The following is a 27,957-nucleotide window of genomic DNA, read 5'->3' on the forward strand; positions in this document are numbered from 1 at the left end:
GTGACATAGACATTGGCCTGCTTCAGTACCTGCTGTTTGGGAGTCTCCTCTCTGCTGTGGACCCTGTGGCTGTGATTGCAGTGTTTGAGGAGGTCCACGTGAATGAAGTCCTATTTATCATGGTGTTTGGAGAGTCTCTGCTGAACGATGGAGTCACTGTGGTATGATTAAATAGACTGTAAAACACACTGTACACTCAGATACAGGATGCTTAAAGGTCCTATATTACGCAAAATTGACTCTAGTAATCTTTAAGTCATGTTAGAATGTTGTTACCTCCTTAAAAACATACCTAGAGTTGTATTTTGTTTCATTCACACATGTTTGAGTAATCTTTATTAGTCTGTCTACATCTCCAATGCTCAAAATGCTCTGTTCCATCTTGTGATGTCATGTAGTTTACAAGTTAGCCTACCTCTTTCCTTTTTTTGAGTAGAGATTGGCATTTCCAAGGCTGTTCTTATCCAAATGATTAGAGTGAAGGAGTATGGAGTTTTCTGCTTGAGAGAAGAACTCTAAATATGCAGGGTTTGTGTGTGAAACATGTGTGAAAGAAACAAAACGCAACTCCAGGTATCGTATTTTCCGGGCTATTAGACGTGCTCATAAGCCTCTAACCCCATCAAAAAATGACTGCGCGCCCCACAATCCAAAGCGCCCCATACATGAATCCACTCAGGTTTCCCAGCACGACTTCAGTAAACTACAAAGCCGCACCACCCGCAGTGCACGCAAACACACACGGAGCAGACAGCGACCGCGCAGCGAAACACATCCTCAGCCACACTCATCACTCCACGCGGACGAGGAACGGAACGAAGGAACGAACCGAAAAAGCGAGTGCAATGTACCACTCTGAGCCACAACTGAACAACTGAATCACTGTGAACACGCCGACAATCCAGTGGTCCCAGACACCACCCTCCCTAAGCGCCACAACTGAACAAAGCCCAGAGTTACTGTGAACGCGCCAAACAAAGTCCCACTGACCCATCAAACTGTTGTTTCATTTAAAGTCCGGTGCAGTTTATTTGTGAAAAAAGTTCGAAAATAGACCATTTAATGACAGTGCGCCTTATAATCTAGAACGCCTAATAATGCGGAAAATACAGTATGTTTGTGATAAAGAAACAATATAACATAGCTTGGGAGATTTAGACAGACTAATAATAAAGGATTACTCAAACAAAAACACATTCTAACATGGCTTTTGCATAATATAGGACCTTTTAAGATATTTGATCAGGGTTGACATTTTACAAAAGTTACTGAATATTGGTTATGGAAATGCCTTTTATTTATTTTTTCCTCAAGAATAATCCAGACTTCACAAAGAATCGGATCATATACACTGTAATAGCTTCGAGCGAAAGTCCCATGTCATCCATAGACAATAACTATACCACGAAAGCATATCGAAACCGGCATTAACTATTTAAAGCAGTTTCTATTCATTGTATTCATTCCTAGAAAGTATACACTATTAAGATTTGATGCATGTTATTTCAACAATGACGCTGAAAACCTGTCAGAAACTCTAACAGGTACTTCTTAGAATCGTGAGTCTTGTTTAATTGAACCAGATAAGGCCTTTATCTAATGTAAATGACACAACTCAAGGGTGATACAGCAAATACATAATAGAGATGGATTAAATAAATATTGGATTGGCTTTCCGGTGAAAGGGTATCTGCCTTTCTCCAAGGAAATGCTACTGCTGAAATAACCCATAAAATGACTTTAAAGGGCCTATATTATGCTATTTTCTGATCTGTTATAATTTGTTTCCTCATCAAACACATACCTGGAGTTGTCTTAACAGAAAGTTACCCTTACTGAAAAATGTAAAAGTGTTTGTGTTTCACTGGGTCATAAAGTTACAAATAGCAGTACAGGTGCTCTACGAGGGTTAAACTTGTAATCTTAACAGAAGGGACGCCAATGTAATAAAGGACTTTTAATATATTCAGTCGGAGTACCTCGGGTTTGTACCTTGTCCAGTTTTACATTTTTTAATAAGGGTAATTTTCTGTTCAGATTAAGTTTAACCCTCGTAGAGCACCTGTACTGCTATTTTTAACTTTTTTATGACCCAGTGACCCAGCTCTACCTCTTATCTTCATCTGACAGACCTGGAGTTGTGTTTTGTTTTATTCACACATGTTTAATAGTAAACACTGTGTTCCACCTTCTGATGTCATGTGGTAATAGTGGAAGTGCTCCATTGTGTTTTTAAAGTTCATACACCTTCACTACAATCATCATCAGACCTGGGATTGCCAATCTCTACTGAAGAAAGGTAAAAGGAGCTGTTAACCTGAAAACTATCGCTTCATGGCATGACATGAGTTTTGGAGCTGTAGACAGACTAATAATAAATAAAGTGTCACTCAAATGAAATGAAACAACTCCAGGTATGTTTTTGCTGAAGTAACATTCTGTGCCTAAAAGCTCAATTTTGCGCAATATAGGACCTTTAAAGAATAAATCGATAAGTTGTTTTTTAGTTTAATTTAGTTTCATCTGTTTAAACCTTTTTTGCAATTCATTTTCTTTGTTTTAGTGCTTCTTATTCCTCATGATTTCCTCATTTTTATCTGGCATAGGTTTTAAATATTGCAATGCTGATTATTTCTCCAGGTGCTGTTCAATGTTTTTGATGCTTTTGTGTCTCTGGGAGGAGCTGAGATCGACGCTGTGGAGATCATCAAAGGAATTAGTACGTGTTTTATTTCAGTTTGATGTTGTCCATTTTTATTTAAGTGATTTACAGTCATAATAATCTCACAGGAAAAATATACTTTCTTCTAGGGATGTAACAATAATTGAAATTAACTGAAATATTGTGGTATCATTGTGTTAATGCAGCAACAGCTAAAAAAATGGAGGAAACTACATAGACCATGATCCTTTGTTCCATTTTATTGCAGAAAACATGAAGAAATAACTGTTATAAAGAACTTTTCTATCTTAATTCTTTGGACTATGACAGTATTATAGTCCTAAAAGGCTTGTCAAGACATTTTAGAAGGAAAAAGTAGCATTTCTTCCATTTTCTTAGCATCTTCACAATGTTGCAGTAAATACTGAATTGTGAAAATAAGATCGGAATTGTATTTTACCATGTGATTTACATATTGCTACATCCCTACTTTCTTACACAGTTTACTTCACTGCAGCATTCTGTTAAGCAACAAAATCAAGCAGGCTACATTTTTCACCACTGAGTCAATGCTGAAAATATTTATTGCTGTCCATTTTAAGATAAATAGATGCAACAGTAAAACATACACTTTCTTCCCCAGTTTCCTTCTTCGTTGTGGCGTTTGGAGGGGCGCTGGTCGGGGTGATCTTCGGGATAATGTTGTCTCTTTTGACACGTTGCACCAAAAATATTCAGATCATTGAACCTGGGTTTGTGTTCGTCCTGGGATACCTCTCCTACCTCACGGCGGAGATGCTCTCACTGTCTGCCATTCTCTCGTAAGTGAAGTTAAGGGTTTTTTTCTGATCTGTTATAATGTTGTTTTTTCATCACAAACATACATGGAGTTGTGTTTTGTTTCATTCACACGCACAAGTTCTTGTCTTAGACAGAAAATACTCTGTTCCACCTTGTCATGTGGTAATATAGGAATTGCTTTACTGTGTTTTTAAACTCCATACACCTTCAGTGGAATCATTTGGATAATTTCAGCCCTGGAATTGCCAATCTCTACTGAACTAAAGGTAAAGGTCGCTGTTGACAGGAAAACTACCACTACATAGCCATTTTCACAGCACCACCGGATAAAGTGCGGAGTCCTTATAGAAATCCTAGCAGGATCTTGCCCCGATAGTTTCATTGACACACACCACCACAGCAGACTGCTGGGCGTATGCAGATTCACACACCTGGGTAAAGACATAACAGCGCCACACTGCAACAGAGGCTCACACAGATACAAGACAGATACACGTGTGGGATGATGCAGTTATTGATCTGATTCTTTAGATGCACCATTCACTGAACTGAACAATAAAACCTCTCAGTTAAAACAGCAGGAAAGAATACCTTTGTATTCATGTCTCATCACACGCAGAACTTGCAGGCTTCTGCGAACAAATGCACAGCGGTAATAAGCCATAAAAACACACCTTACTTTTAACTCTGGCTCTGTATTCCACAGAAACAGAGCGTTTCGCAGCAGCAGATGTCCATTAAACTGAGTTTTCACGCATCAGTTACACATCCTTAGAATACCGACAGCAGATCCCGAGACTCCACGTGGTTCACGGGCAGTGTTGGGAGTAACGCGTTATAAAAGTAACGAATTACAGTAATGCATTGCTTTTTGCTGTAACGCAGTAATGTAAGGCATTACAGGAGAAAAAATTGTAATATTTTACTCGGTACAAATGTGAGTAACGCGCGTTACAATGCTTTTTTAACCTGGATCGAAGTGGTGTGTTTTTCTTCATACAAATTCGCTAAAATCACCGCGATATCAGCAGCGGGGAAACGCCGGAGACGTGGCCGCGCGTAGACCTTCAGGTAACCGCGGGGAAAGGACCGACACAGAACTCTACGCTGTTTAGACCTGTCTTAGACCTGGGTCACTTCTGGTTTAGACCTGGTTTACAGTCGTCCGAAGTGCTGTATGTTTGCAAGTTTTCTCCCCGACAAAACCCACAACGTCGACAAAATGTTCTGCACTGACAAAGGCTCCTGCGCTCGCACCCAAAAGGCAGAGGAAGATGCTCACTATCGCACAAAAAGTTGGACTTCTGGACACGCTGAAGGAAGGTAGAAGTTACGCGCTGTAGCAGAGTCTTGCACCGGGTCTTGTACCCGCAAATAGTTGCTGAAATCAGGACCGTGAGCCCGAGCAGCAGGGTCCATAAAGCGCGATCGGGCGACAGCCGCTCTTACCTCCGTGAGGTGCAGAGCAGAGCCGCTCCTTTCTCCTGCGGTCACCTTCGAGCCCGTCCCGACAGTGAGTCCTGTTTTACTCCTAGTTCAATTCTGGTTTAGTCCTGGTTTAGTTCTGGTTTAGTTCTGGTTTAGTCCTGTTTTAGTCCTAGTTCAGTCCTGGTTTAGTCCTCCTCTTCAGTCCTGGAATCAGTCCGAGGTTAGTCCTGTTATAATCCTGGTTCAGTCCTGGTTCAGCTCTGGTTTAGTCCTGGTTTAGACCTGGTTTAGTCCTGGTTCAGTCCATATACGGTGCAAAAGTTCAGCAGCTTCGCAGTTATTTTGGTGAGAGTAACTTAAAGTAATGCAATAGTAATGTAATGCCTTACATTTTAAATGCAGTAATATTGTAATGTAACAAATTACTTTGAAATGACAGTAATAAGTAATAAATAACGCATTACGTTTTTAAAGTAACTTGCCCAACAGTGTTCACGGGGGGTAGGCACGCGTGCTGCTGACCGATCACCTTCTCCCCGCGTGCAGTGCTGGTTCCAATCTTTCCAATGCACCATTCGTCTCTTGTTTTACTACTTCAAATTCTACTTGAAGTAGTTATCCATAATCTGGATTTAGCAGCACTAGTTTCTGTTAAAAGTTTAGCCTGTTTCCCCATGTATAATATGATCTTAATAAACTTCCATGGGCTTAGGCTCTGGGTAATAGGATTTACACATTCACACATACACAAACTGTGTAAAGCTGTTGATTTTAAATGTTCAATAATTTGCAGAAATTTCAGCAGGTTTAGGCTTATTAAAAAATATAAAATAATTATTTATTTTTTTTATTTATCATGGCAGGGCAACAAAAAATAGAAGAGCCGTGTGGCATTGTGTGTGTGTGAAAATGGCTTATTATATCACAAAGTGGAACAGACCATTTTGAGCTTTGGAGATGTAGACAGACTAATAATAAACGGTTACTCAAATGTGTGAATGAAGCAAAACACAACTCCAGGCATGTTTTTTGATGAGATAACCATCTTTTAACATGTCTTAAAGCTCACAGGAGACAATTTGGTATAATATAGGACCTTTAAAGAATATTTCACACTGCTTACTGCCCTGTCCAATTAGACCTACATGGAAAAAAATACTAAAACATTAATTAATTAAATGTGCAAAACTAATAAGATTTTCTGTTTCTTTAGGATTACGTTCTGTGGTGTGTGCTGTCAGAAGTACATAAATGCAAACATGGATGAGAAATCGGTTACGACAGTGCGCTACGTCATGAAGGTTTTCGCTAATGGCTCAGAGACCATGATCTTTGTGTTCCTCGGAATCTCGGCCATCGACAAAACCATCTGGGTCTGGACACCGGCTTCATCCTCCTCACATTGCTGTTTGTGCTCGTCTACAGAGTCATCGGTAAAACTCAGAAAAGAAACAAACATAATTTCTAATCCCTGCGGCTGGAGATGCATACTAACATTGTGCCCTTGAGCAACACACTTCACCCCACTTGCTTGTGTTGATTAGGCTGCAACTTTGGACTAAATCACTATTAAATGTGTATCATGTAACTTTTCTGGTACAGGGTCCGCCACCTGCTTGACTCCAGGTAAATATTATTGTTTTTTTCCTGGAATGTTCTACAGTATGGCATTTAATTTAACAGTTTCCATGGAGACAAGCAGCCACACCACCAGGCCAAGTAACAGGTCAGATCTGTGGAGAAGTGGGCCCGTTCACAATAATAATAATGCATGTTTCTGTGGTTTTGAGAGCTAAAAATCCCTATAATTGAATAAATGCAAGATATATTTGTTTAATGCCATACTGTGGAACATTCCAGGCAGATCAGTGGAGAAAAGCGTATGGCGGATCCTGCACCAGACAAGTTACGCAGTGCAGCTTTAATGAATCAAATTTCATTTATTTCAAGAAAACTACTAGGCCTGGGTATCATTAAGAAGTTGCTGATACAATACATACCTCGATATACAACCTACGATACGATACATGTCTCAACACAGTGCACTTTCGGTTCGATACGATATATTTCAAATCGATACGATGCAGTTCAGTAAAAAAATAGCAGCTAAATCATGGCTGTGATACTAAAAGTCTTTGTTAAACCACTTCTTGTGCAAAGTGAATATGAAACACACCCATGTTAATCCTCAAAACAGTGAAAATGTCAAATGTGTTGCATAAACAAGTTTCCTCCCACTAAACAAGCAACAAAACTTTAGCGCTGTAACAAAATAATTTAGTAAAATATACCAAAAAATACTCTTGGCGATATATCAATACAACAGCCCATGATATCGATACTGTATCATCGCATTAAACTATACGATATATCGATTTTTCAGTATTTTTGACCACCCCTAAAAAACACTTATTATTACTACTTTATAGCATACTGATATTATATGAAAAAAATGAATTCAAAGCAAAAAATATTTTCATACAAAACTGAATGAATGAAAACTTTGTGTTGGAGTAGAGTGAGCACATTTACAGAAAAAGATTGCAAGACAGTGTGGGATTTTTCTCTGTTAACATACAAAACTACTTAAAAACATAACATTTTTTTAACTGATTATCAAACATAACAAACAATCATGTAGAGCAGGTTAATACGAACAATTTAAGACCAAAATTACGAGGCTCACAGCAGCAGTTACAGAGAGTCAGGTGACAATATTTCAATCAAAAGTCAGTGGAGCTGGACGCGCGCCCATGCTCACTTCCTATGTGTAACGCAGCAGCTATGTCCTAATATCTTAAAAATGCACCTAAATACATTTGTACTTTATCCTTGTTGCCTTGTGTACAGGTGTGTTTTTCCTGACCTGGATTCAGAACATGTTCAGGCTGGTGCCGTTGGACTTCACAGACCGGGTCATCATGAGCTACGGTGGCCTGCGGGGGGCAGTAGCGTACGGACTGGCTGTGTTGCTGGACGAGAACAAAATCAAGGAGAGGCCCCTGATGATCGGGACCACCCTGATCGTGGTGTACTTCACTGTCGTCTTACAGGTGGGACAACTGTGACCTGAAGTGTACTTTAAAGGGCCCACATATCTCGTTATAATGTTGTTTCCTCATCACAAACAGACCTGGAGTTGTATTTTGTTTCGTTCACACGCCTGGGATGTTCCACAGTACAGCATTAAACAAATATATCTTGTATTTATTCAATTACAGGTGTTTTTATCTCTCAAAAGTACCACAAAAACATGCATTATTACAATGTGGGGGCCCACTTCTCCACAGATCTGGCCATGTAACTTGTCCTAATGATATGGCCTGCTTGTCTCCATGGAGATAGCTCAATTAAACTTTTTACTGTAGAACATTTCAGGAAAAAAAATGGAATCAAGCAAGTTAAGCAGTGCTCCTTTTACACACAAACACTGCATATTTAAGATGAGTTCTTCTCTCAAATCTAAATCACAGGAAGTGCTCCACTGTCTTTTTAAGCTCCATACACCTTCCCTAGAATAATTTGGATAATTTCAGACGTGGAATTGCCCATCTCTTCTGAATTAAAAGGTAAAAGGAGCTGTTAACTTGAAACTAACACTACATGACATCACAAAATGGAACAGAGCTTTTGAGCTTTGACAGACTAATAACGAAACAAAACATAATTCCAGGTCTGTTTTTGATGAGATTTTGTTAACAACATTATCACATGGCTTAAAGCTCTCAAGAATCCATTTTGTGTGATAGCTTTAAAAGATTTTGTGGCACATTTATTTCCAACATCTCGGACTTTGTGTTTTTTACAGGGAATAACCATGAAACCTCTGGTCACGTGGCTAAAAGTAAAAAGAGCTGCTGTTACTGAACTCACTCTCGTTGAAAAAGTTCAGAACAAGGTTTGACAGTTAATGTTACGTACTCAGAGTCATAAGTATTGCATAAAAGTATGTAAATGATATAAATATGTTTTGTTTTTACATTATAGGTGTTTGATCACGCGCTGGTGGCAGTTGAAGACATCTCAGGTCAAAAGGGACATAACTACATGAGAGACAAGTGAGTCAAACATAAGTGACTTTAAAGCTGTACTGAGCTGTACTTTAAAGCTGCTTGTCTCCATGGAAATGTTATTGCTTTATCTAGAATGTTCCACAGTATAGATTAAACTTATCTATTAATAGGGAGACGCGCTGGTAACAGCAGTACGCTACAATACAGTTCAGATCTGTGGAGAGTCGCCCCTATTCACAGAAGGAATTATTGTATTTTTTGAGCATATAGAAACTCTGATGCTAACTGAATATGTTTAATGTCATACCATGGAACATTCCACGCAAAGCAATAACATCTCCATGGATACAAGCAGGTAAAAAAATTGTTAAACTTGCATCATCATGAATTTCTTGTTGATTATGGTTGCAAGATTAACCACATTTGAATCAAAATCACAATCTGAATGAAAACTGCATTTGACTTGGTTTAGCAGATGTCGGTATTCTCCCAAATATTATAAAATAACCCTGCATAGTTTTTAAATGTACACTTTAGACTAAATATTGATGTTTAAAAAATGTTTTAATAATAATAATAATGCCTTAAACTTGTACACTCTTACAAAGCTTACTTTTAGGCACGTTAATGATTTAAAAATTCTAAAAAGTTAATGTATCGAAAACACAGAGGAATCCCACAAAATTTGACCTTTGTGAAAATGTCATGCCTAAGGACACAACGACAGAATTTGGTTTGAGTGGGAATTGCTCCTCCGACCTTTGGGGACCACCTCAAACCACTGAGCCACCGTAGCCCCATATCTACTCATGTATTTCTTGTTTAAATTCAGGTGGAACAACTTTGAGTCCAAATGGCTTTCCTGGATTCTGATGAAGCCTTCAGCGAGAAAGAAGCACGATTATGTGTTCAACGTTTTCCACAAACTCAACATGAAAGATGCTCTGGACTATGTAGCCGAGGTACGACTGGGAATACAACTTCAAATGATATGGAAAAAATTAATAGATTAATCGATAGATAGACACTTTGGAATCCTTATAGTTTAAAACTGAGGCGGAGAACAGGTCTACTGCAGAACTCTATGGTGAAATTTACTGTTTTACTGTCAGACTAAAGATTTGTTGACTTGGTTTATGTTTAATGTTATTACTGGGACTATCCACAAAAACAAAACTGGCACAAAGTTCAACATCTTCTCAGTCACCATAAACAAACAAAGGTGAAGTTATTTTTTTAGTGTGCCATTACTTGACCCAAAGACTTCATTGTTCTTAAGTGGACTAAGGACATAAAGCCATAAGAGTAATATTGCACATTTGTGAAATCTCCTGTAGAGTTATATAGACCCCTGCCTCCATCTGAAATTATGACATAATTCCCAAAAAATGAACCCAGTAAACCGGGCTCACACCAGACTGGTATGTGTGTCACTCTGAATGGAGTTCTGTGCATTGTCAGTGTGGACTCGGAGCATCATGACGTCTACTTGAATCTGTTTGGTCAAAGCGTCAGCACAGTGGAACAAGCTGAGAAACTTTAGTCACGTCCAGTTGAGAGAAAAACGCAGACATCTTCCCTGTCCACAAATAGACAAAGCGCTTATGTTTTTCACAAATAAAATAGACCGTATCAACGCTAAAATAGGTTGAATTAAGTCTGTCGCTGTCGCCATGTTTGTTTTGGTTCGCTTGAAACCTCAAAGCTGCTCTGTGGTTGGTCACCAACCACCAGCACATACCAAGATGGATTCTCATGAGTTTATATCACGAGAATCCATCTCGCTGTGTAAGGTTAATTATAAGTATCATTGTGAGTAAGTGTTGTTGTCTTGTACAGGGTGAATGTAATGGCACTCTGGAGTTTGTTCGTAATGAAACTGCCTACATCGACTTCAAGAAGAAGTTTGGGGACGACTTTTCAGACATCTCAATGCCTGACATCACAATCGACATGGGAGATACAACTATCACTAATCCATATGCAAGGTACACAACTAAAGTGATCAAACAGCACTCTAACAGCGCTAAAAGCTCACAAGAGTCAGGTTTGTGTTATGTAGGACCTTAAATATATCTGTACATTGTCCCATCAAATAAAGCACAAACTAAACAATATACTATTCTACACATACTGATGAGCTTCTGTCTGTGTGTTTTCAGACGGGACACTGTGCCTTCTATTAGTATGGAGATGCACGAACAGACGATGAACGGACTGAGAGAGTCTGAGGACATGAACACGCACCACCTCCTGCAGCAGCATCTGTACAAGGGACAGAAACAGGTGAGAGCATTTAAATCTGCAATATAAATATTTCAAAAAAATATTATTCAAGCTGCACTGTGTAACATTTCTAGTGGAGGGTCCGCCACCTGATGTCTCCAAGCAAATATTATTGTTTTGTCTAGAATGTTCCACAGTGTACATTAAGCAGGTTACAGCATTACGCTACGTTACAGTTCAGATCTGTGGAGAGTCGCATTTTATTCACACAAGGAATTATTGTATTTTTGAGCAATAGAAACACCTGTAATGAATAAACGCTAGATGGAAATGTTTAATGTCATACTATACAACATTCCAAGTAAAGCAAAAGCAGCTTGGTGAACTCTCCTCCAGAAAAGTCACTCAATGCACCTTTAAAGTATCGGTTTTAATATGTTTATTTTTGTTGTAGCATCGTCATCGATACAGCCGCAGCCACTTTGACGTGAACCAGGACGAGAATGAGGTTCAGGAGATTTTCCAGAGAACCATGAGAAACCGCCTGGAGTCTTTCAAATCGGCCAAAATGGGAGTCATGCCCCCGAAGACCATCACAAAGCACGTCAAGAAAGACGCCCAACAGAAGGTAAAAAAGATGATTAATAGTATTTTTTTATAGTTCAAATCTATTTTATGTGTTAATTTTAATATAATAAACTAAAACAAAACCAGTGAGATGTGCCTTAGAGGTGCTTAACATTTTCTAGTGGATGATCCGCCACCTTCTTGTCGCCATGAAAATGTTATTGCTTTGTTTAGAATGTTCCACAGTATAGATTAAACCCATCTATCACGAAGAAGACAGTCAGGTTACAGCACTACACTTCATTACATTTCAGATCTGTGAAGAGTCACCCCTATTCACAGAAGACATTATAGTATTTTTGAGCAATGGAAACACCCGAATTAATAAATGCCAGATGGATATGCTTAATGTTATACCATGGAACATTCCAGGGAAAACAATAGCATCTCCATGGAGACAAGAAGATAGCGGACCCTCCACCAGAAAAGTTGCGCAGTGCACCTTTTTATAGACATTTACAGACTTTTACTCTCTCCAACATTTCTTTTACTCACATAGTGCATTGATCCCATATTGTTTTTAATACTTGTTTATTAATAAAATATTTTACTGTTGCAGATGCCCAATGGTAAATCCAAAAGTGATGAAGGTCAGTGTTTATATGTAAATGTTGTTAATAGGGGCGGGGTGCACCAATAAAAAATACTCTAACATCTTTAAATGTATACATTGATGTTTTAAGTGCGTATGGCAGGTTTTAATGATTCTCTAATTTTGACTTAATTTGGTGCTATAATACCTGTTGGGAATATAAATTATAGTTTTACCCCAACTGGGAAGCAGTTTGTGAAGAAAAGTTGAAAAATATGTTACAAAATTACAGGGAGTAGAGAGAGTTCCACATTTAGGCACAATTTACTCAAGAAATAAGTCTTTAAACATGATTTCCAACCTGGAAGTAAAATTTGAAACCTAAAAAATTTCCAAACTGGGAAAGAAAATGTAAAATGTTTTGTAAAATCTTAAATATAATGTTCTTACTGTGTTAACTTAATGAAATGTGTACTCCAACCTGTCATTGCCACTTTAAGTATCAAATAAATGTGAAATAACTAGATAAATAATAATAAAATAAATTTGAAAAGTGAAATGACAATGCAGTTACAATTAGAAGTAGTTATAAGTAGAAAGATTGATCAATATATCAGTTGGCTGATATATATATTGAGCTGATTTTTGGACTTTTTATCCTGTCGTCCATCGGCCATAAATCTCTAGCTCAGTCCGATATTTTGTTTTGGTTGATCTGCTCTCAAAAAATACACACAAAGCTTTATTTTAACACTTATAAAACAAAGAGATCACTGCACAAAATATGACTACACAGCTCTCTTAAAAATTTGTGGTTAAAAAAAGGGCGGGGGGCGAGTTTGTAAATTACATACTTTGGGGAAAATAATCAAATTGGCAGCCCAAAAATATCGGTTCCTATTGGTTCCTCTGAATTCTGAACAATCGGCATTGGCCATGAAAAAATAACAATAACAATATTTTGTCCCATTAATTAAATAAATATATTGTTATTTCAGAGGGGAACAGTGCTTCGGGATACACAACGTCTATTCCCAGAGTGACCTACAGACCTGGAGGTGAGAACATGCATCATCAAAACACTCTCTTCCACCTTGTGATATCATTACAATTCAGATCTGTGGAGAGTTGCCCTATTCACAGAAGGAATTAATATTTTTGAGCAATAGAAACACCCGTATAGATGGATATGTTTAATGTCATCAGGCAAAATCTAATATGGGCTCTTTAAAGTCTGTTATAAATCTGTTCTAACACTTCGCCCTCTCTCTTTTCCAGCTGGCATAGAGAATCCGGCCTTCTTGCCCGACCTGGACCCCATGGCACCGACGCAGATCCCGCCGTGGTTGGCCGAGGGGGAGGAGGACATTGCTACAGTCTCCCCGTCACAGAGAGCCCAGGCGGAGCTGCCCTACACCCCCAGTAACCTGCGCCGCCTGGCCCCCCTCCGAATCAGCACCCGCTCCACAGACTCCTTCGTCTTAGCGGACCACCCACCAACCTCCTCTTCATGGGACAAAGATAACATCCCACCTCCTCCCTCTCCTCCTCCCTATTAGAAATAAAAATGGCTACGTTCACACTTAATTTGCAGACAACTCATAAAAAACTGGGACTGGTGGAGGGTCTGTGCTTGTCTCTTTGGATATTTTATTGCGCTTGAATGAAAGGTTCTAAAATATGGCAAAAGTCAAGTTAAATTCTGTCAACTGGACAAAAATTTTAGAGCGAAGATGTCTCAAAACTCATCCAAGCAGCTTTTTCAGTTCGTCTTCTCTCTAAAACTTTGGTCCAGTTGACAGAATTTAAGTTTTCTTTTGGTATTTTGGATCAAACCTGGATGATTGAAGGACTACAAAGACATTGTTCTGAAGTATGGCATTATAAATATGCCCTTCCACCAGAAAAGTTGCAGGTCAGATCTGTGGAGCGACAGCCCTGCTCACAGTACAGAACGATTTTCAATTTCAATTTCTTTTGCCATTGAATTAATACAAGATGGACAAGTTTAATGCCATACTGTGTAACATTTCAAGCAAAGCAATAACAAGACAAGCAGGTGGCGGACTCCAGAGAAGTTGCACAGAACACATTTATCCCACTACTAGCTCTAGATTGGACCAGGACTAAAACAGGACTAGAATTGATACCTTGCAGTGACATCAAGATGGGGGTGTTCTACCTTGGACTGTCAAACACTGCCAAAAAATTCTATGATAGTCTGAAGACTCAAGAACAAAATGGATTTAAACAACACATTTTCAGGAGCGTGTGATCAATACGAGCGTTCATGGTCCTGTTTAGGTGTTTAGGTGAGTTTCAACAAAAATATGAGTGAAAAACTATCTTGCTTGTGACTGTAATGTTATTTGAGAGTGTTAAAGCCAGATTATCTTGTCTATCTTGAGTCACAGAGCTTCAGACAGAGTGGTACCTTCAGTAAGCATCACACCCCCAGAGAATGTTGACGACATGAGCTGCAAAGTATCAATAGGATCAAACCAAGTCTAGACCAGGACTAAACTGGGCTTGAACCAAACCAAGCGCAAAAAGTGTGAACGCTCCCATAATGGCTCCCCTCAAACTAACTCAGGTCCAGCTCAGACTTTGCACTGTCTCTTCTCAAAATATTGACCAGGAAATGTTGTTTTTCCACACTATTCTTTAATCTAGACAAAACATTCCCAGTCACTCGACCTTTGCGCTGTTGGGAAATTTCACTCAATGGAAAACCACATGTAACTTGCATTATTTCAGTTTGAACATTGCCTCAAACGTTAACAAAATATTTCAAAACCCTCAACTCCCCCGACCCCTAAACGTGATGTACTTTTAAAAGGTGACTGAATTTGTAGTTTTAGTAAAAGATTGATTTTTATTGTAAACGAATGATGCTGCCTTTTTCTGTTACTGTTTTCTGGTTGGTTTCATATTGGAAAGATCTGAAGGTTTTATCATGTAAAATCTGCATAAATAAATTTTGATATTGTATGTTTAATCTGTGGTAAGAGTTTAATTTATTTTATTAAAGACCTGAAGCAGAACAAAGTGTTTTTTTCTGCTTTGAGAAGTTGAACATATGTGAAATAAATGCAATACTTGTTTCCTCGTAAAAAAAAAAAAAAAAAAAAAAACAGACCTGGAGTTATATTTTGTTTCATTCCTACATGTTGAACACACAAACCCTGCATATTTAGGCTGAGTTCTTCTCTCAAATGGAAAACACTCCTTCCACCTTGTGATATCATGTGGTAGTACAGGAAGTGCTCCACTGTTTTTCCACTCCATACACCTTCACAAGAATCATTTGGATGATTTCAGCCCTGGAATTGCCAATTTCCACTGACCTAGAAGGTAAAAGGAGCTGCTAACTTAAACTGCCACGCCATGACATCTCAAGGTGAAACAAAGACAGACTAATAATAATAAAAGATTACTCAAACATGTGAATGAAACAAAACACTTCAGGTATGTTTTGATGAGGTAACAACATTTTAATATGGCTTAAATCTAACAAACAATTTTGCAAAATATAGGACTTTAAAGGCAAGCTCTAGCTGGGATGGACATGTTAAATAGTCTAATTTTCTTCTTGTAAAATAGCAAAATACATTATCCCTGAGTTAGTAGGGAGAAATAAAGTTAGATGTGCACAAAATAGGTCACAATAAAATCATCAGTAATAACACTGGCGCCACATTCAGCTTTAGAATCTATTCAATGTGATTATTTACTTTTGCCACAAGAGGTCGCCACAGAAATCTGAAAACTACAAGTCGATACAGTATGTGCAGTAGGTAACTTTTCTTTTGGCCACTTGGAAATGTTGTCTGTTTGGCTTGAATGTTATAGAATGGCATTAAAGATTCCAGAGCTGTTAGTAGTGCTAGAAAATGCTTTTAAAAACATTTATTTTCACTGTAAGCAGACCTGACTCTTTTCAGATCTGACCTGTAACTTGGCCTGGTGGTGTCATCTCCTGTTTACTTGGCTCCATGGAGATACAACTTCAAAGTTCTCGACATATTGAAGACAACTAGATGTCTGACCTTTCACCAGAAAAGTTACATAGTGCACCTTTAACAGGCATTAAAAAGAATTAGTCACAAAGTTGTACAAAATAATGAAATGTAGGCCATGAATTTAGTAGGAAAGTCGTGTGGATGTGAGTGATGGTGCTGGTCGGAGCGGCTGATGGAGCAGATTGGCAGCCGTAGTGACAATAGGAGCTCACCACCACCGAGTGTGGAGTGAAAAAATAATAAACTATAAAGCGTCTTGCAAGGTGCTACATTAAAATCCAGTGATGTATTCATTTAAATCATGTTTAAAAATAGTCCAGTTCTGAGGTTTCTACTTGTTTTGTGATGTAGTCCAACAAAATCTTCTCATTTGTCGCCTCCTTCAGGTAGAAATGAGAACCGTCCAGCATCTTAACAGTGAACTCTCCAGTCGTGATTTCTTTCCAGGCTGTAAGTCAAATATGAAAAATATATTTAGAACAGTTCAAGCCATTTTTTCAGGCGATATCTTTGCTGTCAACAATAGCATCACAAATGTTCTTCTGAAGAATCATCTAATTAACATTACAAAAACTATTTAAAGGGTTTATATGATATTTTCTGATCTATGTCTCCTCATCACAAACATAGTTGAGTTTTGTTTTATTTACAGAGGTTTAACACACAAATCCTGCATATTTAATCTTCTAAATTCTTCTCTCAAACAGAAAACACTCTGTTCCACTTTGTGATGTCATGTGGCAATACAGGAAGCGCTCCACTGTATTTTAAAACTCCTTACACCATCACCAGGATTGTTTAGATCATTTCAGCCCTGGAATTGCCAGTCTCTACTGAACAAAAGGTAAAAGGCATGACATCACAAGATGGAACAAAGCATTTTGTACTTTGGACATGTAGACAGACTAATAATAAAGGGTTACTTCAGACAACAACACAAAACACAACTCCAAGTATGTTTGTGATGAGGTAACAGCGCTGTATTCAAGTCTGAAAGTTTAGTATCATGACAATGTTACAAAAACTATTTAATGTTGTGAGAGGACAGAGGTGTGTGTGAGAGTCGACCTTGTAAGTCGTGAGGAATGTCGTCCTTCCCGTCAAAACATGTGACTGGACAGGACAAAAGGGGCTGCTCCGGTCTGATGCACCTGCTCGCACACAACACAAGACACTGGGTGGGTTATACAATACAATGTATAATTAACAAGCAATCAATCATATCTTAGACTGACGTTGACAAACTTTATTGATCCACAAGGGAATTTATTTGGTAGTTCAGTTATTCACATATCACAATATATTATTATAACAAAGAGCAAAAACAATAACTGAAATAATAAATTTGAAATAAGAAGCAAAAATAGCAAGAGAGTTAAATTATTATAAGCTAGTTGGACTTTTGTTTTATAATATCTTATTACTAGATTTCTCAAAATTTGCATCAATTATTTTTTCAAAGAAAAGGTTTTTAATTTGTGAAAGTCTGTGATCAGGGTTATACTGATACCTGGAAAGTATTTTGACTAGTTTACAATGGCAATAACAGAGACATACCAAAGGACTGTAAAACTGCGCTACATATAAGGCATTATTGTTGGTATATAAAGTCTGTGCAGTTTTAACTTTTATTCATTCAAGACTCAGTTTCACAGTAGCACTACTTTAACCTCCTTTTTAAACTATAATTCATTTCTGCTTATCCTGGTTTAGACCTGATAACACACAATTTCATTCAAAATTTTGTCTTGTTTTCTGTCTTGCCAAATATTCTGACACTGTAGGTGTGTGAGGGTTTGAGGATCATTGTTAATATTTTGATTGCATATTTTCACCTGTAACTCTCGACCACCTTGAGGTCGGCCTTCAGCGTGGGCAAAAACAGCCTCATGATTTCGGGGTTGGACAGAAGTTCAGGGGGGGTCCCTCCGATCGACGTCATCCACCGCACGAAATCCTCATCGGACAATTCACTCCTCTTTGGGTAATTCAGGCGCGACTCTGACTGAGAAATATAGAAGAAAGATAAAAAATATCAGAATCTCAGAGTCTTTATTAATGGCCAGACAAACAAATATGCATCAAATACAATTTTATTACTTTACTGTTTCAGAAAACTTGTTGTAAGTTGTAAAGAAGACATTGTGCATTACTTCAGATTAAGTTTGAAATACAGAATGGATTGAAGGCATATGTACACTTTACCAACACTAACTTCATTTGTGGCTGACCTTTTTACAAACAAAGATAAACAATAAAATATATCATCCTGAAAAGCATTGCTGTGAGGCAGGAGCTTTACAATGCTTTATTCATTCACTCTATACTTGATAGTGGTAACACACTAGTGGGGCCACAGCTGCCCTGGGGCAAACTGATGGAGGTGAGGTTGGTTTGTGTTTTGATTCCTGTAATCACTACTGCCCACAGTGACACCTGGTATTCCCAGAGGTCTCCCATCCAAGTACTAACTGCTTAGCTTCAGAGATCAGACAAACTCGAGCATTGACAACAGTTTCTCTACACTTAACATTTTCACTTTTCACTCACATAAGGGGCAGAGGCTCCAGACAGAAAGACGTGAATGGGCTCTACGTTGTGCAGTTTCTTCAGAGCACAGGCCACAGCAAAACTCGTAAAGGCTCCAAAACTATTTCAAATAAATGGAAATAATTAAAACACATAATTACTACTGTTTATTTTTATGTTATTACAGTACAGCCACCTGTGTCCAAACAGAGCGAATGGTTTTTCCTTCATCAAGGGCAGTAACACAGAGATGACCTCGTCCACGACCTGCTGCATGTTCTGGAACAAAGGCTCTTTGGCCCGAGACTCTCGTCCAGGGAGTTTAACCGACAGCACTGACAGGGACAGACAGGGACAAACATGACAGGAGAGTGGAATATCGTGTGTTTGTTATAGACAAATGTTACATCAAAGCATCACAGCACTGAGTAAACAATATGAGAAGAGTAAATAATGCACATGGATGGTTTTACTTCCTCTCATATTTAAAATAAATATATATTTGTTTTGGAGATGTCAGTGCAAAACATAAATACTTCATATTAAGTGCAGAGCTATAATCAAAAATAAGGTGCTAAAAATATGTTTAATGGATTCTTTTCTCAGACCAAGGTTTAGTTTGTTTTCATTCCTGACAGTTTTGACTGCTCATTAGCAGTCTTCATCAGAGTGGTCATAGAACCAAAATAATTGGAAAAATCTAGATGTACAATTTGTTTGTTTGATTCTTTTCTATTTTATTATTGAATTTAGAATATTTTAGTTTTGTAACAGAACTGTTATTATAATGTGCGTCTTAACAATATAACAATCACAATATTCACAACTGCATTCTGGTGAAAGCTTGATCTGGAAATTACATTTTAAATACAATTTGAGTGAATTATTAATTCATTTGATTAATGTAATGATTATTATTATTGTGCATGCATGTTTTTTTTTTCTTCTTTTTTTTCCAAAGCAGGTAAAACAATAAGTTGATGACCTACATATTTAGCCATGCCTTTAACTGACTCATGATGTTTAATTGTTTGATTCTCTATTTTAGACAAGTCTCTCCGTGTCCTAGCACCAAAGTATATCTGTGACATGTTAGTGCCACATGAACCATCTGCACTCTGAGAATCTCAGGGACAAGCCTCCATACAGTCCTGGTTTAGTCTTGGTTCAGTTCTGGTTTAGTGCTGGTTTAGTCCTACTTTAGTCCCGGCCTCCTGCTGGTGTCCAGATTCAGAACTAAACCCAGGGACTTAGTGTTTCAGTTTTATGGAGCTAAAACCTCAAACACTCGTCCTGAAGATGTGAGACAGGCCTACTTTTGATTATGTTAAATCCAGGTTCTGTTTAGCTGTGGATATGGGTCAAAGGTTTTTATTCAACACTCTTCTCTTTTAATGTTGATTTTACGATGATTATTTATGTTTTGATTTGTTTGCATTGTGATTTTAATGTCCTTCTTATTCTTTCCATGTCTTGCCAAAGGGTCAGTGCATACTCCTCTGCTCAGTCTGATGTGAAATCACTTATTCTTTCTGTTGTTTCAGGCTGAAGACGGTCCGTGCTCACTGTCCTCTGTGAGGACTCAAAACACTACAGTTGCTGTTTTGAACAAAAAATTGTAGGTATTGTACAATAAACTGTTGGTGCTGTTTCTTTATTTCACATTACATACAGTTTGTTCTCTCAAAATATGCCAAATATCAAATTGGCCAAAATCATCTCAAGTCTATATGAGACTCACACTCTTATGTGCAGATCATTTAGGCTGACAAGCAGCATTTAAGTATTTTCTATTTGCACGATTAAAGAACTGCTGCAATAGTCTTATGTTTAACAGGCAGCTTAGGTATTTTTCACTGAAAATGAAGATGCTGCATCCAAACATGGATCCTATGATCATAAAACAGCCTGTGTCCCGATAAAGACTTACAGCCTGAAGTATTTGTGCTGTTCATAGACTGTGCACATAAATATTGTTCTTTCTGCTCTGTGTGAAGCACACACTTTATTCTCATGTCTGTGAGACGTTCACAGAGACACAGACACTGTGTGGAAAATTAAACCTATGAAATTTATAAAGGTTTATATTATTGAGCTGAGGCTTTATAAACCTCTAAAATGCACTGGCATTTGACAAACTGCACAGAGTCTCTTCAAAACTTTCCTGGAGAGGAGCATGGAAAGATACATAGATAGAAAGACAGACAGATAGATAAATCTGCGTTAGATAGACAGAGCAGCGTTTCCCACAGAGAACTGTCAAGCCGGTGCTGCCGAAAAAGTGAGGAGGGGAGATTCTTTGCACGGAGAAGTGAGGAGCGGGGGGCGCGGAGATTCCGCGATGACCGGAGTTTTGCAGGAGTCACGTGGTTCGGAGGAACGTACTCGAGACGACGCTTTAACTCTAAAGTGCTACGGGAAACACTGGATAGATACATAGATAGATACCTTGGGATAGATGTCATGGTGATTCCCGCCAGGTGGGCGTGGTCACGTGAGCACAGATGTATGCTGGGTTCTTTCAAAATGGCGCTCACCTGTACAGGTAAGGGACATGTCACCAGGTGACGTGGCACCGAGGAGCCGAGCCAACTCGTTTTGTTTGTCGACAACTTCACTAAAGTGACTCTTGATGTTACTTCAAACGCTGCTTTATGTCAGAGGAAGCTCCTCTCACGGCCGCGCGCCGTTTTTTAGCAACAAAGAAAGAAAAGGCGGAGCGGAAGCGCAGGACCCGCGCAATTCAGAAAAACGCGCCAAAAATGCAGCGCGACCCAAATCGCCATCAGCACGACAAACAGCACGACAAACAGCAAGAAGGAGTCCAGGTGAGTCTTGTTTGTGGATACAGAATAATTATTGCAATAATAAACTGCTGTTCGGTTGTAAATGTTTGATGAATAAAGCTGCTCCTGCTGGTGCATATTTTACTCCGCGCTCTGATTCACGTTTATGCAATGTGCAAAGTGAATTGAAATAAATAAAGTAATGATGTGATGAGTTTCAAATGATCATGATGCTTTTGTTGAAAGGAAACCTATTTCACTCTGTGAATGTGTTTTAAATGATGGCTCACTGAAAAAGGTGGATTATAAAAGGAAACATGAAGGTTTCAGCCTTGTGTACTGAAACTGTCTGGTAAAAGGAAGCTTACAGAAAGGCCTTTTTTGAAAACAAATGCAAAAGGTTTTGTCAGTAAAATGAAGGAAACTATCCCACAAACGAAACTCATGAAACAAAAGCAAAACATGTCTCAAATAAAATCTCTAAGTATTTTGATGTGTGAAAATGTCATTTATCACAAAGGGTGAAACAGTGTTTATCAAACGTAACAAATTGCCATGAAAAGGTTTAAACATGTACACCAAGGCTGGGTCAATGAACTGGAACACAATGACTCAGAATTACATGAAATGAATGGTACATTTGTGGGAATTAAATGATCACTTTCCAAACTTGAATGATAGAAGGATGGTACAGGACCTGCCACAAAACACTCAAACATGCAAAGTGCAATAAAAAAAGTGGAAAGTGTCATCAAAGGTTTCAAATGGGATGAAAACCTACTTGGAAAATAAAAATCTCTCATCTATCCTGGAAATAAAAAAAAGTACGCAAATGCAACTCTACAATGGTCAAGGTGTAACCCTCAAGTCCTAAAACGTCCTCTCAAAACAAGATCTGAATGCTGAGGATTTTAACGGCTCAGATTTGGGTCTAAACTGGTTCAAATGTGTTAGATTCTATACACACTTTTATGGAGACTGTGTGGTCTCTTATGGATTGATGGGGTCTAAATGTGGACTGCATTTTAATGTTTAATTTCCACAGGTGGCACTTGGTTTTGGGTCCTTGTGTTGCGTTTCGTGCGGGTTTGGGGTGGTTGGTAATAGTAAAACTGAAACAAGTGCATAATTAACAAAAATTGTGATGCACTCAGACCACCTTGCTGGAAGAGTTTACCTGAACTCTGCGTTTTGGGTTGAACGTGCATCAGCTTTCCCCCCAACACCCAAAGGTGAATATAAAACTGTTTGGCTGAAATACACTAGTATTTTGTCATTTTGTTTCTAACTTTTCCTTTGTGTTTGCAGGTTTGGGTGGTGTTCTTTAACCCTTCTACAGGTGTCAGTTTATTATTATTTATATTATTATCATTGTTAAATAGTTCATAGTTAATCTAAGCTAAATCTACTTCATGTCTTGCAACTGTGAGACATGAAAATCATCTGCGACAACTGTAGCAGATGTTAGTTTATTTTATTTGAAAACAGCTAAAGCTAAAACATGTCTGCCATATTACTGACTAACCCTGGAGTTTTCAGGTTGGAGAAACCCACATCGTTTTAAACCCTGATCATCTGGAATAATCTTAAGGTACAGTATATTTTAGAAGGGAATTTTTGAGGGAAATTCTCCCTCTACATTTGGTCCCTTCATCATCAACAAAGTAATGCTGGGGCAGCCTGTCAGGAGCAGTGAGCTGCTGCCATACACCTGTGCAGGTTCTGCACACAAAGGAACCTTCTTTCTGTGAGTGAGTGCTCAGCCACTCATCTTGACTTGAGTTTTGGTCCGAGGGTTGAGGCCCTTGTGTTCTGTCACTTTTTTGTGGTCTGAATGTAATAGTTCTGACCCTTTGACCTTGGGTTTGTGACCCACATAATCTTACAGGGATCTTTCCGTGCTGCAGGTTTCACTGGTTTTATTGGTCTGTTCATGCAGACTTTAACTCAGGTAGGTAATATTTCTGTGTGAATCATCTCAAAACAAGACCTGAATATGCTGAGGATTTTATGTTACAGGCTTTAGTTTTGGGCCTAAACTGGTCCAAAAGTGGGCTATATTCTAAACGTTGGCTCACTTTTATGGAGACTGCTGGTCTCTCTTGGTCTTATCTGGTCTAAATGTGGAGTGGGCCAGATTAATTGTTTACATCATAATTTCCACAGGTTGCACTTGGACCCTTGTGTGTTTTTGGTGTGTGACCCGACTGGTCTAAATATGGGCCAGATTTAAACAGGCTGGTAAAACATGTTATGGTTGGGTGTAACTGATATTACTTATTGTAAACTAACCCTTCAGCATTTTCATTTGGAGTTAAAAAGGTCTGAAAACTGACTTGATCTTTGGGTTGTGTGTATGTTTTATATTTGGTTTGGTCTGAACTGGTCTAAACGTGGGCCAGATTTGGACTGGTTTATAGAGTCTGATGGCTCTGGTCCTAACCCTTACACTAAACTGAAAGTCTAGTAGTCGTGTCCTAATCCAACTCTTCCACAGGTTTGCACAGGGTCTGTTCGTTTGAAATACGTTGACATTTCTGTTTAAACATTGTATTAACTTTACAGGGTCAAAGGTTAAATCTCACTCATTTTGCCATTGTCTATGTTGTAAAATTGGTTTGGGCTTGTCTTGTGAAATGACAGTTCTAACCCTAACTCTTCTGACTCTTTTCATTGCAGCTCTAAACTGTTTTACTAAACTTTTAAATGAGTCTTTACAGGTCCAGAGGCTGCTGCTGTTAACTATGAATATGTCTGCATGCACTTACTAACACACTAACTCTGTAAAAACACGGGCGGTGGGTCTAATCCAGCCACAGGGGGCGCTGTATGCGTCGCTCTGTGCCAGTCCCCAGCCTGGATAAATGGAGAGGGTTGCTTCGGCGTAAAACCTGCCTCTTTTAGCCCGATCTTAAAGTGTGTATGGCAGCTTTTTCTAATTACTTGTACTTGGTTTGGTGATATTTACTTGTGGTGAATATTTATCATAGTTTTACATAAGTTTTGTGTTAGTTTCTGGACAAATGTTGAAAAGAAAAGCACACAAATAAAGGCCTTAGTGGTTCTAAAAAGGAATACGTCTGTTATCAAAACTTTCAAATGCAGAAATAATACATGCATCACGAATTTTGGACTTCCGGTCATCACGCAATGCATACTGGGAAGGATCCTCCGAAAAAGTGAGCATCAAACCGCCATGTTTGTTTTCACAGTGGGATGCGTCTATTGTCAAAGCCGATCTTTTCAAGTCTTTTGAACCATATCGCTTTTGTTTCTGGTTCTGATATTGTCATATTTCAGTTTTGGGATGCGCACATCGTAATTGTGTGGTTGTTGGTTGTCCTAACAGCGGAAAACGGGCTTCGGAAGTTTGCGAACTCCATAAATGCAAAAGGGAATCAGATGTGTGTGACTGCAATCCTCCAGTCACACAGATCTGACACTTTAAAGCTACAAGATAAAAGACAGATTTAAATTATATTTATAGGTTTGATTTAGTCGGTGATTACCAAAATGCCTCCTGCTGCTAGAATAAAAAGTACATCTGTAAACTATTCTGTAAATATTGTAACGTTGAATAAAATGTGTACTGTGTGTAGAAATGTGTGTCTGGTCCCGGTCTGGTCCCGGACCTGGATCAGTCCTGGATCAGTCCTGTTTCAGTCCGTATGCAGTGCAAAAGTCCGACATCACAGTTCCGGAAGTCACGTAAACGGGAAACGGCAGTTATCCGTTTTTTCCAGTTTTCATTTAAACACAAAATCGAAAACTGAAAAAAAACAAATCGTTATCTGTTTTTTTCATTTTGGTTTTGGAGACAAATAATGAAGAAAACTGTTGTTTTTTTTTCATTTTCTTATTTTTGGTTTTATATTGAAAACGAATGAACGAATGATACACGGATTCTTGCCCATTTGCTCCCGTGGTTAAATCAGCAAGTTTTATTACGCCCTCCGAAGTAACTGCTGTTGTGATTTTGGGGCTATACAAAAATACATAAATATAAATATAAATGAAATGTTTTTGTGTCATTACCTTCGATGGAGCAGTTCAGGATATTTCCCCACCGAGCGTAATGTATGGACCCCCCTCCAGCCCATGGGAAACAGATGAGCCTGGACACTGCCTCTGGTCTCCGCTTAAAACATGTGATCACTTTATCCATCCTAACAATAACAACAAACAACCAGGGAATAAAACAGGAAAAGTATTTCACACAATAGACTTTTATTTTTTTTATAAAATAATGTAAGATAAACAAAAGTTTAATCGCATTAATTTGTTTCCTATTTGTGGATTAATAAAAGTAACTGTCATAGAACCCACTTTCATATATTAGATTATGCAGCCGTTTCAAAATAACAAATTAAAGGTACACTCATGTAACTTTACTGGTGTAAACCACTCCCTGTTTGTCTCCATGGGGATGTTGTTGCTTTCTTTGCCTGAAATGTTTCACGTTATGGCATTAAATTTAAGCAAAGATGACAAAACCTTCAGGTTCAAGTTAAATCTTTAATTAAGAATATTTGGGAATGTAATGTATTGTAGCAACCTGCAATAATGTAATTGTTAAAACCTTGTTCCTGTTTTTATAACTGTTATATCATGTGTTAAGTTAAGCTCATGGCCTATGTGACTGGATGAAAGTTGGGGAGCTGGGCTTCGGTTAAGAAGAGGGGTTTAGAGGAGGGTTTTCTGGTTCTAGAGAGCAACGTTGTCCGAGTTGTGAGCGGGACCTCGAGTGTTAACCTGATTGTATTGGCATGGTTACAGCCGACAGTAACCAGTTCAGTTCTCGCAATAAAGTGACTTGTAAACTATTCCTCCACTCATTACGCTACACTATTCTTTATGTGTCTTATAAACCTAATATATCGGATACTAATATTTAAATCCGTGTTTCCCAAACTTTTTTTCATGGGAGCCACAGTTTAAAAGTCATAAACCTTTGCGTCCCAAGTCAATAAACATTATTCATAAACCACAAAATAAAGGTGGATTTGACCATTATTGAACATTAATGAGGATACTTTATTGTTAACTGAGTGATCGTGTCTCTCTGAACAATTTGTAGTTTTACTCAAGTTTTAAACAATGAAAAACAGTAATTGAAACAGCAATAGAAGGATCCATAATATATAGTATATTGCAGACCTATATGCAGATTGTAACAAGGTGACCAGAAAGATATCTTGAAACCCAGTCTTTGGGAAACATGTATTCAAATGTCTGGTTGAATATTATTGCTGTCCACCTGTGTAATAAACTATAATAATTAACTAATGACAATCTTTGACTTTTCCACCACTGCAAAGAAAGAAATAGATCATGGTTTTCTGTAAAATAAAAAGTTTAATTTAACATTGGCTTTGGGGGATTTTGACTAAATTATATTATAGTAAATGTGCTATAGAAATACTCAATGATTCTAATGCAATGTAGAGTCTTCTAATTTTGTACCAGTGCAGCAATATGAACTGTAAATATGTAAATAGTGTATGGATGTGATGACTGAGACTGAATTGGAAAATTTTTGCTTATTAACTTGATGAATGGTTGCATCATTATACACTGTATTTTATTTTATTGGCATGACACCATTTATGACATCAACCTGTCCAGGGACTGAAGGTGGAAATTTGCAATTTTGCTATAACCGAGCACAAACATATGACTTCTTTGTGTTGTTCAATGTTTTTATGTGCATTGCCCCTGATAAATAAAGGAATAAACTAAACTAAATTAAACTAAACTAAACTAGACCTATTAAATTGTCCATATTACGTTTCTACTACTGCGACATATACCTGCTTTTAAGGCTTCTATTTATAATAAAATCCAAATGAGATTGACGCACCTTGTCGTTATGAGCAGGTCTTAACATGTGATAAAAAAAATTTATCAAATGATGATTCTCCATTCAGTCCTGTATTTCCTGGTCATTTTCTTCTTCGGTCAGTGTTTATTGGGTTAAAACTTGTAACTATGGAGACATCTACAGTGCGGAGTCTGAACACGCGTGACACTGGGCACATAAAACAGTTTTTTGTAATTCAACTCACGTCACGCGCACATTTTAATATTTTCCACAGATACAAAGGCAAACATTGTGGCACAGACACGTCAATTTATCATTAAAACATGACGTGCACGTTTCAGAAAAAAATCTAACGGAACTGACGACATTGGTATTTCCTAAGGGTTTCCCTCAGAGTTAAGAGTTTGTCAAGTTAGAAAAAAATCACACCAAAAATCTATTTTACTTTGAAATTCAGTATTATTTTTATAGCATAGCATGTGCAGACATAAAATGATACCATGTCCAAGT

The 27,957-nt window shown here is 38.1% G+C and overlaps 2 protein-coding genes across 3 annotated transcripts in view; one reads left to right on the plus strand and one right to left on the minus strand.

Moving 5' to 3' along the window:
- slc9a3.1 (solute carrier family 9 member A3, tandem duplicate 1) overlaps nucleotides 1-13,848 on the plus strand; it is a 38,985-nt gene extending 25,137 nt beyond the window's left edge. Inside the window, 15 exon segments of the mRNA XM_020934336.2 lie at nucleotides 1-161; nucleotides 2,641-2,719; nucleotides 3,306-3,483; nucleotides 6,105-6,268; nucleotides 6,271-6,324; nucleotides 7,742-7,944; nucleotides 8,700-8,789; nucleotides 8,879-8,949; nucleotides 9,737-9,866; nucleotides 10,744-10,892; nucleotides 11,067-11,190; nucleotides 11,585-11,758; nucleotides 12,317-12,347; nucleotides 13,288-13,347; nucleotides 13,568-13,848. Of these exon segments, the coding sequence (XP_020789995.2) occupies nucleotides 1-161; nucleotides 2,641-2,719; nucleotides 3,306-3,483; nucleotides 6,105-6,268; nucleotides 6,271-6,324; nucleotides 7,742-7,944; nucleotides 8,700-8,789; nucleotides 8,879-8,949; nucleotides 9,737-9,866; nucleotides 10,744-10,892; nucleotides 11,067-11,190; nucleotides 11,585-11,758; nucleotides 12,317-12,347; nucleotides 13,288-13,347; nucleotides 13,568-13,848 (1,949 nt within the window).
- Nucleotides 129-27,764, minus strand: olah (oleoyl-ACP hydrolase). Of its 2 annotated transcripts, XM_055157194.1 has the most exons (8): nucleotides 27,487-27,764; nucleotides 25,662-25,792; nucleotides 19,037-19,175; nucleotides 18,862-18,961; nucleotides 18,147-18,316; nucleotides 17,380-17,462; nucleotides 16,647-16,759; nucleotides 129-156 (listed from the first exon to the last, which is right to left on the minus strand). In XM_055157194.1, exons 2-8 carry the CDS (start codon nucleotides 25,789-25,791, stop codon nucleotides 154-156), a joined length of 738 nt encoding a protein of 245 aa, XP_055013169.1. In that variant the 5' UTR covers nucleotide 25,792; nucleotides 27,487-27,764; the 3' UTR covers nucleotides 129-153. The 2 variants fall into 2 exon arrangements, with proteins under 2 accessions (XP_055013169.1, XP_020790080.2); XM_020934421.2 differs by lacking the exon at nucleotides 129-156 and having other exon boundaries at nucleotides 16,414-16,759; nucleotides 27,487-27,763.
- Nucleotides 27,765-27,957: the final 193 nt, after the last annotated feature.

This window comes from Boleophthalmus pectinirostris, unplaced genomic scaffold, assembly GCF_026225935.1.
Source record: "Boleophthalmus pectinirostris isolate CB_2022bp ecotype Guang Dong unplaced genomic scaffold, ASM2622593v1 HiC_scaffold_21, whole genome shotgun sequence".
In the NCBI taxonomy this organism is placed as follows: domain Eukaryota; kingdom Metazoa; phylum Chordata; class Actinopteri; order Gobiiformes; family Gobiidae; genus Boleophthalmus; species Boleophthalmus pectinirostris.

Excerpts from the sequence above, each read along its gene's own strand:
- olah (XM_020934421.2), bottom strand. The coding sequence starts at position 25,791 with ATGGATAAAGTGATCACATGTTTTAAGCGGAGACCAGAGGCAGTGTCC. Across the intron at positions 19,176-25,661 it reads CCTGAACTGCTCCATCGAAG|TGCTGTCGGTTAAACTCCCT; the intron begins GTAATGACACAA and ends TGTCCCTGTCAG. Across the intron at positions 18,962-19,036 it reads TTCGCTCTGTTTGGACACAG|TTTTGGAGCCTTTACGAGTT; the intron begins GTGGCTGTACTG and ends TATTTGAAATAG.